Source organism: Misgurnus anguillicaudatus, chromosome 1 (assembly GCF_027580225.2).
Source record: "Misgurnus anguillicaudatus chromosome 1, ASM2758022v2, whole genome shotgun sequence".
Lineage (NCBI taxonomy): Eukaryota > Metazoa > Chordata > Actinopteri > Cypriniformes > Cobitidae > Misgurnus > Misgurnus anguillicaudatus.
Window position 1 is genome coordinate 18,364,614 of NC_073337.2, and position 11,542 is coordinate 18,376,155.

An 11,542-nucleotide genomic window follows, 5' to 3' on the forward strand; every position below is an offset into this window, starting at 1 on the left:
CTCGTGTCTTGCAAACACATGTTGCCATTTCTGAAGGAGGGCTTGGAGTCTTTGTGTCTGCGCCTGTTCCAACCTTTCCCCTTGCAGGGACTCACCTGCCAGGTGCCTCGGCACGCCCCTCCCCCCGCTGTTCGAAGGGGCTTCCATCTGTGTCAGGGCCACCTCGATGACAGTGGGGCACACCTGACGGAAACTAACATCTCTCTCCTCCCTCACCTGATGGGGTGCAACCCCCGTTAATCGGGCCAGCCGCTGATGTCGGTGTAAGTGGACTGGATAGGGGTGGTCATTTCGAACCTTTACAGGGACCCTCCCCCGGTGGACCGCCGCTAGGCCTCGTGCTACTTCCACTTGGGGGCAATCGGCGTGGGGTTCAACCAGTACCCACTCTTCGGGGCCAACTCCTCGGGGGGCCACTCTCACCCACACCATGGCCTCACTCTTAGGGGGGATGGATAAAGCAAAGCGACACATCACTCTTCCTACCTCTTCCCGGCCTCTGCGGACCTGGGTCATCTGGACCCGACGACAGTCGGCGACTACTCGCTCCCATAGGGGCCTCTCGACAGGGGAGATCCTAGGGCCGGGCTTAGCCCGAAATAACTCCTCCCAGCACTCGGAGAGGACGTTCATACCTAATAGGGCTCGATGGGCACCCAAACACCTGTCTTCCACGATGATCACCCCTTTTTGGGGAACTAACACCCCGTGAACTTCTAAGTCCGTCAGCCGGTAACCAATGTAAGGAATCTCTAAGCCGTTGGCGCCCCGCAACGTCAGCCAGGGGGCCTCTCCTCCTTGGGTTCTCTGCTTCCCGAATACTTCCTGCGAGAGACTCTCTGCAAACAATGTCACTTGAGAGCCCGTATCTACCAGGCACTGTACTGTCTTGCCACATACCTTTACCTCCGCCATTGGGCTATGCCCAACCATCTGGTCTCTAGAATTTTCACGTCTTCCAGGGTCTTCTCGAGGGGTCCCGGCCACACGACCCACTGTGGCCGGTCGTCTTAAAAACCCCCTTCCGATGCCCTGCGAGGCCCACACTGACGGCTATAATGCCCTGGTTCTCCACAACGATTGCAGATTGGTCGCCCTTGGTCATCCCACTCGAAGCGGGGCCGGTTAAAACGGTTCGGGCGTCCCGGGGGCTCTCGGCCCCTCTCAGAGTAGACTCGCTCTCGGGGTGCCGGCCTCGGTTCCTCTCGCGCCCTGCCCTGGCGAAGTTCTCCCAGGAGAGTCTTAGATAGTTCCGACATCTGCTCTCGGACGTCCTTCAACAACTCTACTCTCAGGGCTTGCTTCCAATCTGCGTGTTCAGGTGGCGCTGCTGTGTTTCCACTTACAACTGCACATACAGGGGTTTCACTTACTTCGACCTCATCGCCCTCCAAGGCCAGCGCCTCCTTCTTTAGGTCTTCAAAGGTAAGCCCGGGGTCCCTCCGAAACTGGACCCTCAGACTTTGTCTCACGGGGCCCTCTTTCATCCCCAGGAGGAACTGGTCGCGTAACAAGGTCTCTCCGTCTCCTAGCCCATGGTCTCGTCGGGCCTGCAGGCGAGTGAACTGCTCTCGCAGTCTGAGGGCAAAAGCTCTAATAGGTTGTCGGGGGCCTTGCTTACAATTAAAAAATTGTGAACGGAGGACGGCTACGGGGGTATGGTCACCATATTGTTCGGTAAGGAACTGGAACACAGTCTGGGCGGTGGCTCTGATTGCTTCGGGGGCGGCTTGTACCTCTCGCCGTGCTTCTCCCTCTAGGGAGTTCAACACAAACTGGAGCCGCTGGGCGGCGCTAAGGCCCTGTAAGTCGGCCAAGTACTCCAATTGGGCCTTCCATTCGGTCAGTCGTACCTCCGACTCTGCTCCTCCATATTTCTGGATCCATGGGCTTCCCATGATGATAGACGTGGCACGGGGTGGGGCTACAGGCCCCGCGTTGTCAGTCATTGGGTGACCTTGGTTACTCAACTCGAGGTGGGACCCTGCCGACTACGCCAAAATCTGTCACCACCAGGGGCTGGCTGTGTTAACTGGAGCCACGCCCCTTTGCAACTCCCACCTCGAGGAGGTCCCCAAAGCCAACCCAATGACCAGACAAACACGGGAACAGGTGAATAAAATTTAAAACAAGCTTTATTTAGTTTAAATATTTAAAAGAACTGGGAAATTGGGGAAAGGGGGATTTAAAACTAATAGGCTTCTTCTCCTCCCTCCAGGGAGACTGCAGCCACGGGCAGACAGGGGCAAGGGCAACAGGAGTGTCAACCACCATAAGCCGGGGGGAAAGAGGGAAACGTCAGGCTCCGGCCTGGACCCTGCTAACCGTGGCGCCCTCCTTCTTCTTTCCTGGAGGCAGAACAATTTCGGTGTGACTGGTAGGAGATTTTCCACTGTCCGTGAACCTTTCCTCGGTCTGGCAGGGGGTCCTCGCCCCACGTGCCTTCACGTCCCCCACAGGTGCTCACTGCGACACAGAGACACTGTTAGTTTGGATTTGGTATGTTTCTCACCGGTTCTGCTGTTTACAGCTCTCGGGGTAGGTAGCCCGTTACACAGTCTGTTCTCCAATTGTTCACTCTCGTCTTCCTTCCTCTCCACAGGCGGCCACTAGGACACAAAGACACTGTTACTTGGACTTCGAGTATGTCTCACCGGCTCTGCTGCTTGCAGCTTCCTGGGTAGCTATCGCGTTCACAATCTGTCCTTCACTTATTCACTCTCGTTCTTCTCTCTCTCCACAGGTGGCCGCTAGGACACAAAGACACTGTTACTGAGACTTCGAGTATTTCTCACCGGCTCTGCTGCGTACAGCTTTCTGGGTAGGTATCACGTTCACAGTCTGTTCTTCAATTATTCACTCTCGTTCTTCTCTCTCTCCACAGGTGGCCGCTAGGACACAAAGACACTGTTACTGAGACTTCGAGTATTTCTCACCGGCTCTGCTGTTTACAGCTTTCTGGGCAGGTATCACGTTCACAGTCTGTTCTTCGATTATTCACTCTCGTTCTTCTCTCTCTCCACAGGTGGCCGCTAGGACACAAAGACACTGTTACTGAGACTTCGAGTATTTCTCACCGGCTCTGCTGTTTACAGCTTTCTGGGTAGGTATCACGTTCACAGTCTGTTCTTCAATCATTCACTCTCGTTCTTCTCTCTCTCCACAGGTGGCCGCTAGGACACAAAGACACTGTTACTGAGACTTCGAGTATTTCTCACCGGCTCTGCTGTTTACAGCTTTCTGGGTAGGTATCACGTTCACAGTCTGTTCTTCGATTATTCACTCTCGTTCTTCTCTCTCTCCACAGGTGGCCGCTAAGACACAAAGACACTGTTACTGAGACTTCGAGTATTTCTCACCGGCTCTGCTGTTTACAGCTTTCTGGGTAGGTATCACGTTCACAGTCTGTTCTTCAATTTTTCACTCTCGTTCTTCTCTCTCTCCACAGGTGGCCGCTAGGACACAAAGACACTGTTACTGAGACTTCGAGTATTTCTCACCGGCTCTGCTGCTTACAGCTCCCTGGGTAGGTATGGTTTCCTCCGTAAGTCAGCAGAGGGGCGAAGGTCACACACCACCTCGCCGGGTCGAGCGCTGCCCTATCTCCACTGCCCGTAGGCCGATCGAATCCTGGACAGGGGCGCCCCTTTGTAGGGACCGCGGGGGCGGTGGACCCTTTCGCCTCTGACTCTGCGACAAAGACAGACACAGGTAAGTTTACACCACGAATACTTCCAATATTTCACTCACAGTCCTGGACAGCCCTTGGTCTGCGTCCCTTCGTACTCCAAAACAGCACACAGCGTATGGTAGCAGTAATTTCTGAGGTCGTTAGCCTCTCCGTCCTCTGCCCAGTAGAGAAAATGGATGGTACGGGGCTTCGTCTACAAGACACACAGCAACCCACAGCAAATACACAGCACCACTCCAACGTGAAAAGCTTATTAATTGCAAAGTCTCACTCACCACACTATAAGTGCAACACCACAAGGGAAAACGCCCGGTGTCCTCCACTGCGCTTGGGCTGAATAGGGGCGATGGCAAAACACGACCAAAATAGAGTCTCGTTGCTGTGGCTGTTTGGATTTATGCTTCCAGCGGCTCGCCCACCACGCTATTGTAGGGGCAGGGCCGCCCTCTTTCTCCTGGAGGACTCCAACGGTCACACAGGTTAATTTCTGCAGGTTACTCCACACCAAACAGGTATACTCACAGCGGATAGCCTTTGTTTACGTTATACAACAAGGTCAATTTTCTTCCTGCTTTACTCCTTCAAAAGTACTGGTTAAACCAAGGTTCCTTTCTACCCATAGGATTTTCCGTTTACTCCAGCAGGTCCACCGTAAACTACAACGAGAGAGGGAGAGAGAGAGAAATACAGACAGCCACCACGTCTAACAATGAGCACAACTCCGTTCCTCAGCACACACTAACAACGACTTCAACTGTGATTTAACTGTGTCTTTTATACTCCTCTCTGTACTCCAGTTATCCAATTGCCCGGCGATCTCTTTAACTAGGCACAGCTGTGCCCAATCGGCTGATTACAGCCTCCGCGAAGCTGCCGGATGTCCGGTGTTTCCGTTATCCGGTCTGGACGGAAACATCCGGGCGGAACCAAACTTCCTCAACTTTTGGTTCCGCCCCGAAAGATCGTCACCCCGTGACATTTACATCCGAGTATCTCCAACATGGCCGCGCACCCGGGTAACTGACCAAACTGTGACATAGATGAAAACAGTCTATAGCACGCTGTATCCCTGAACCCCACAGTTAACCTTGACTCACATCTTATGAGTACGCATAAATCCATTATCTCTACTATATTTATAAGTTTAAGTTTAATGTGACAAAAGCATTATTTTCATGACGATACATGAAAAGTTTGCTTGGTGCACCTGCTGTCTCATATGCAAGGATCTGGTGAAGCAATATCATAATGTGTTACAATTTATTGTTTTGTAGTCCTTAAAATAAGTTGCTGGGTCACAAAAGAAAGTCTGCTGTGCATAACATCTCATTGAGAACAAACGTGTACATGCAGAACTGTGATCTTTCAGGCTTTGGCTTTTTCGCTCATAATTAAGTCATAATTATGTCCATTGGCGTGTATACAAAGGTTATGTGTAAAGTGTAAAGTTTAGAAAAAAGGGGTTTAGGACGTTTGAATCCATTACTGTTTAGAGTGACAGCTGTATGTTAATCAAAAAACAATCTGCTACTTAATGTTATATTTATTCATTTATTTATTTAATAATAAATTACATATGTGTCTCTGTTCATATATTATTAACTTGATTATTTAATTACTTGAGAACGTTTCACCATTTATTTAATATAAGGCAAGCATTTATGTTATCCTTTTAGTGGTCACTTCTGATTAATTCCGCTGATTTAACTCCTTTGGAATAGAATCTAATTGTAGTTCGGGGTTCCACTGACGACTGTTGTAACATCCAACAGCACAACATATCCCAGGCATATTGTAATCTTGTTGTGAACCTTCTGGGAGTGTTTTATTCATCTTCCTCTGGTAGTTGTGGCTGCTGTGACCATAGGCTAAAGCAGGGCGCACAGCTGTGATTGGACACAAAAATGGCAACCACGACACACAGTGACGTCACGTGGTCCAGATGAATAGTTCCAATAAACGCATTTTTTCAGAATGTTGGTGTTGGAGTCTTGTAAAGTTTATTATGGTAAAAAGTTTACATTTTCAAATTATTTTAAAATATTATTTTTTTCATCAAACTAAAACATTGAAAATCTTAATGAAATGTACATAAAACAGTGCCATTAGATAGACAGCCATTCAACAGTGTACAACAAAACAAAAAATCTGTACATGCTAAAGATAAACAAAATTGATTATTACTTTTCATAAAACCAAAAGTACATGATGTATACAGCATGTGTGGGTCATTGCATGTCTAATTTAAAAATTTTAGTAAATATGATTTTTCCAAAGCAAGTTAATAAGCTTTATAGATAGCAATCAAACGACAACAGAGAAGAAATTTCTCCCCAAACACAATCAGTATTATATAATTTTTAAAGGTCTATCATGGAGAACCCCATATGTGACACTGTTTGGAACCTTAGAATGTCTATTTTCTGCAGATATGCATCACTTTGACAATATTTTACTGTAAGAACCCACCCCTGAATTTGTATATTATTCAATATTTTTTTATATCGCTCAAATATGACACACATGTGCAAGTCTTATATCAAAATGAAAGCTCTTATTCCCAGGAATAAGGTTCCATCGTTTTTTGTTCTATTATCATCAGATATCCAACACGGACAACATATAAAATCATTTCAACCATGTTTGATGTAATTTCAAAGGCTTTCCTGTAAAATGATACCAAACTTTTCTATGTACACCTCTGCATGTGGGTATGGCAAGCGTTTGAATTTGGGTAGGCTAAATCCATACGGAAATCCCCAAAATAGCCCCTGTGCTTATACACAGCCTGCTTAAGCATAGATTGTATGGGCGGTGTGAAACAAGCATTAGTTTCAAGTCCTCTATGGGTTTCGACGTTTAACTTTTGCATATAATTGAGAAAATGAGTTTGCCGGCATCTCTTGATCAGATTTCTTAGGCTTTACTTCTTCTTTAAGGTCTTCTGCATTAACAATCATCTGTGCATCTGTAGAGCTCTCTGATGCTCCTGCAGGATAGTGATGGACGCCAGCGTATTCAGCAGTAAGTGAGGAAGCATCCATGATCTCTTCTGACTCTTGTAAAGTTTTTGGTGCCTGCATGTTGTAACTCACTTCTCGTCTCTTTTGGGAAGGTTTTCTATTCCGTCTTCTGAAAAATGTGTTCTTGTTAAAATTATATCACTTACATACTGTACTAACTAACTTCAGACAATACTTGATTAGCTCTTGCACTTATAATAATAATATAGCTATAATATGTATAATATATCGGTCTCAGTGAGGTATTTGGGCACTTGAAAAGAGTTACACTATAAACTGTAATTGCACATAAAATATATATATTAAAAAAATGCTAAAGCTATATTCAGAATACAGATGTTTACGCAAAGTTTACCTGTATGGACAATTTAACATATTCAACAAACTTCTGACAGAAAATGTACACTTTTTGCTTTTTCCTTTTTAACAAGTGTTGCATACTTGACAAGCATGTCACTTTCAAATGCTGCCCTTAAAGCTTTCAATAGGCTATATGTGACATTTTCTGTGAAATCCAGACTAAACTCCTATAATCTAATTATGAGATTAGGGCCATTGGTTTCACATTGATTTTGATCTTTAAAGGTGCTCTCACGCGTTTTAGACCATAAAAATTTTTTTTGTTACATACAGCAAACATCTCCTCACTATCTGCTTGCTGCCTGTCTGCTGATCAAACTGTAAAAAAACGCGATCTCTGTAGACAGCCCAGGCACCACAAACTTCAATATAAACACAATGGCCAAACCTACAAACAGAAACCATAACAAAGTGTTCCAGCCAATAAACGACAAGAAGGATTTGAGGGTGGGGGTTGGGCGTGTTCATGAAAGCACGGAAGGGAGGGGGAGGAGTTAGCTACACTACATTTGTTTGGAAACATTTCAAATATCAACAAAAACTGATGTCTCGCAGATTCGCTTAGAGTGCCTTTAATATGTAAAGCAGGTCTATGTTCTCTTCACTGTTTTTTTTTTAATAAAGTCCCTGCATTGTTATATCACATGTGTCATGTTCTCACCGTTTACAGAGATGTTTAATGATACACAAGATCATCATTACTGAAGCTCCAATAGCAGCTCCAATCAGCACAGAGAAAAGACTGAAACCTGTTGAGAAATCAATTAAAATATAAACAGTTATTTTGGATGTAACCGAGTGAAAAAATGGCAAGTTGTTTTGCATGTATACACCTGTATTTCCTAAAGCTGGCGATAGGGGGCTGTATTTGTGTGTGTGTGTGTGTGTGTGTGTGTGGTGCAGATGAGAAAGTGCACATGCGCTCTCATAAACAAAACATTTTTGATACATGCTCAGCAAGCAGTGCGAGAGAGATGCACTCTCTGGGAATTTGCAATGTTTAAATACATTCCTAAGTGTACAACATAATGATGGGAATTGCGACTTTTGTGAAATGAGTGTAGATGGTTGTCTAGAAGCTCATCATACTTATTCCCACTGCCGGATTTTTTGTATTTAGGGTTATTGTTGTCGTGCAATTTTCTAACTTTCTAACTTGTGATCTTTTGTGCAATTTTGGATTTTAAACAAATGTCCAGTTCGATCAGATAAGACTGCTCCGACAACTAACAGAAATCAAAAATTGGAAAATGCATAGATGAAATTCTAAAGACTTAAACTCTATACTTTATGCTGTTCAAAACCGGTAAAACGTGACATTTTCACGTTGGTCCATACGTGAAATAGTCACGTATTTGCGTGATATAGGGTTGATATATATATATATATATATATATATATATATATATATATATATATATATATATATATATATTATTTTTTTTTGGGGGGGGGCACTTTAAATGTGGTCAACCTAGGGCACTACACTGTGTTAATCTGACACTGAGGTTGAAACAGAGAACTTACTTGTCTCATAAGAACAGTGAAGCAGTTGAATCTGTTGACTGGCATTGCCGTGAGTGTTGATGGTGACGCACTGCAAAGTGTCTGTGTGTGTAAGTGACTGATGGAGAGAAATGAAGCTCCTCAAGTCTGTGCTGCTCAATCGCTCCTCACTGATGAATGTGTTTGTAAAGTTACTGACAAGACGTCCAGATAGATGCCACTCCACTTTAGGAGAGGGATTCCCATGAGCCTCACACAAACACACATCAGTTCTGTTACAACTGAAGAAAGAGATTTTGGCTGCATCTGAAAGTGAAATTGAAGCTCATGTGTTTTGCAGGAGAATTGATGCATTTGAAATAACAAGAATATAAAATTCCATAAGATCAATGAAACATGATAATAATGCTCTTACACTGAACACTTAATGTGATGTAGTTCTGTGCTGTTGTGATCCTCTGCTGTAGCTGGTAGGTTATAGTGCAGATGAAAGTGACTCCATGTAGAAGGTGAGTAGCAGTGAAGTTCAGATCAGAGATGATCTCAGTTTGATTCGGTTGATCCAGCTGTAGTCTGCTGTTCTCATTGAGGTGGAGTCTGTCAGTGGAGCTCCATGTGAGAGTTGGTGGAGAAGAGGAGCAGAGAGTCTTAGCAGAGCAGCGCAGACACATAGAGCTCCCCTCTAACACCTTCTCCCGAAGCTTAACCTCCATCTGATCCTTAAACATCTGCACTGTGGGTTTGGGGGGAGAGGCTGAAAAGTACGGAGATGTATTTTATATATGAATTCTGGAAGGTCACAAAAAACCCAAGAAAACCCCAGCTTGTTATTTTTCATCCAAGCATTCTGCATTGTTTGCCTAGAAAAACTTTTGTTCTGTACTAGTTTACAATTTGTTATTCAAAATAATTTTCAGTCATGAAGTCACTCACCAATCACATTTATTGAAACAGATTTTTGTGTATAGGTATATTTCAGTCCACCATTACCCTCAATCCTGAAGAAAAATTGACCACTGTAATTTGAAGTAACATTATAAAAGATGGTGGTACAGTTCTTGCTTTTTAATTTTCCAATTATTTTCCCTTCAAAATAGAGATTGGTCCTGTTGGAGTAAAACATTTTTGCATTTTTTGACAAGTCAGACCCATCTTTAAGCCACACCCCTGCAGCACTGTCAGTGAGATCTTTGTCATATGTGTTATTAATATCAAATGTGCAGTTTATGGTCACACATGATCCATTCAGAGCTTCAATCTTCTCTGGCAGACTGATGCTCCAATCTCTACACCAAACACCTACAATACAAACATGATGAGAAGTACAAATGAACATACTGTATAGTGTAAAGCATTCAGACACACTTACATAACATGCATGCATTTTTATTATTTAAGCATTTCTTTATAAACACAATACAGTATATATTTTGTAAGATTTACTGAACATTCAATTGCAGTGAAATCTACCTCACATACTGTAAAATACATTTGTGCATTTCAATTGCAATAGTAATATTGTTGTAATATTGTTTATTTTCTGAATGATATCCAAGTTTTGTAATTACAATATATTTTTTGTAAACATACCAAACACAGGCAACATTTAGCACTTGAATTTATATTTACTCTCAGTCATTTGACTGATGTTTTAAAATTGCCACAGCACAATAAAATGTCATGCTTTTGTTAGTGAAAAACATTTATGCTAAAGAAAAAGTTAAGAATAACAAACCTTGTGACAAAAAAATGAAAAGAATAAGTTTATCCATTTTTCTTTAAAATAAGATCAGTCCTTTGGAGAAACACACGCCTGTAAGTATGCAATAAATGAACAAATGGAAATCATATATTAAACCTCACAATGTAACTCACCAATTTGAAATTGTATTTAACAAATGTAATACAAATGTTGTAACAACATTGCAAGCATCAAGCAGGTCAACAAGTTAAAGTGCAACATCAGTTTTTGCTTATCTTACCAGAAATGAGAAAATTGGTTTAACCAGTGTTATATTTTTGATGAAAGCAGATTGTTAAAATGTCTCATTCATGGATCCTGGAGATTCTGTACTGAAGCAACTGCTGGTGATTTGAAACCATGTGAAACTGTGCTGTGTGATGTTACTGTTACTGATATCAGATCAGTACTAATCCATTACTTCCTGTATCATCTTACAGTTTTTTTTCAGTTGCTAACAAGCGTTTGTCCAACCAGTTGTCAAAACTCTCAACACAATTAGCACAGCATCCGTCTTTTGTGGCCATACAATTCACACATTTCATGTCAGTAAACACATTTCCACAATGCTTACATTTTCTTAAAAGACAAGCTTTACCTCCCAACAAAATTATGGATTGTTTTTGTAGTATTTACGAATGTTAACACACAACGTCTCACAATAGCAAAAACAATATTCCAAACCTTAGATACAATATAAAAACCTTTATGTTGGGTAAATTGGGCCAACCAGAGCTGATTCCAGTCTGGCTTAGACTCAGGGCAGGGGTTATTTTTCTATTACATTGACACTTATACTGGACACTTATACTGTAAAATAAGGACTTTGAAGAGTGATGTTTTTGGAAACAGAAAACACTGTAATGTCTGGATGACGAAGAGTAAGAGCAAGGGGCCAAGCCAGAAGAGTGTTGTATTTTACATGGATTGTTCCTATTCTCACTTGGCATGTCAATAAGGTCATACAGTAATGCATGTAGAATTTTTTGTCCCTCTACAGGGACCCTCTGGGGGAAGCTCCTCAATAATGATCAAGATCAATACTGTAAAACTTTTCTGTTCGATCATACTGTTACTCCTGTAGTCAACAGTAAAGGGAAAAAACTGATTTGCTTTTTACTGGAATGCTTTTAAATGTGAACATTGCTGTACATTGTGGACATACAGTTCCCAACCAAGAAATTTACTGTAAAAAAACGTTGCATGTTGCATGCAAATACC

At 43.0% G+C, this 11,542-nt stretch overlaps 1 protein-coding gene across 1 annotated transcript; it reads right to left on the reverse strand.

The window, feature by feature from the left end:
* Window positions 1–8,541: 8,541 nt before the first annotated feature.
* Window positions 8,542–11,271, reverse strand: LOC129432388 (myelin-associated glycoprotein). Its single transcript, XM_073871720.1, has 4 exons — window positions 11,265–11,271; window positions 9,514–9,879; window positions 8,996–9,334; window positions 8,542–8,886 (listed from the first exon to the last, which is right to left on the reverse strand). Exons 1-4 carry the CDS (start codon window positions 11,269–11,271, stop codon window positions 8,567–8,569), a joined length of 1,032 nt encoding a protein of 343 aa, XP_073727821.1. The 3' UTR covers window positions 8,542–8,566.
* Window positions 11,272–11,542: the final 271 nt, after the last annotated feature.

Coding starts and splice junctions, on each gene's coding strand:
- LOC129432388 (XM_073871720.1), bottom strand. Junction 9,335..9,513: donor TGTTTCAATAAATGTGATTG/GTGAGTGACTTC, acceptor CGTACTTTTCAG/CCTCTCCCCCCAAACCCACA. Junction 8,887..8,995: donor CATCACATTAAGTGTTCAGT/GTAAGAGCATTA, acceptor TTTCACTTTCAG/ATGCAGCCAAAATCTCTTTC.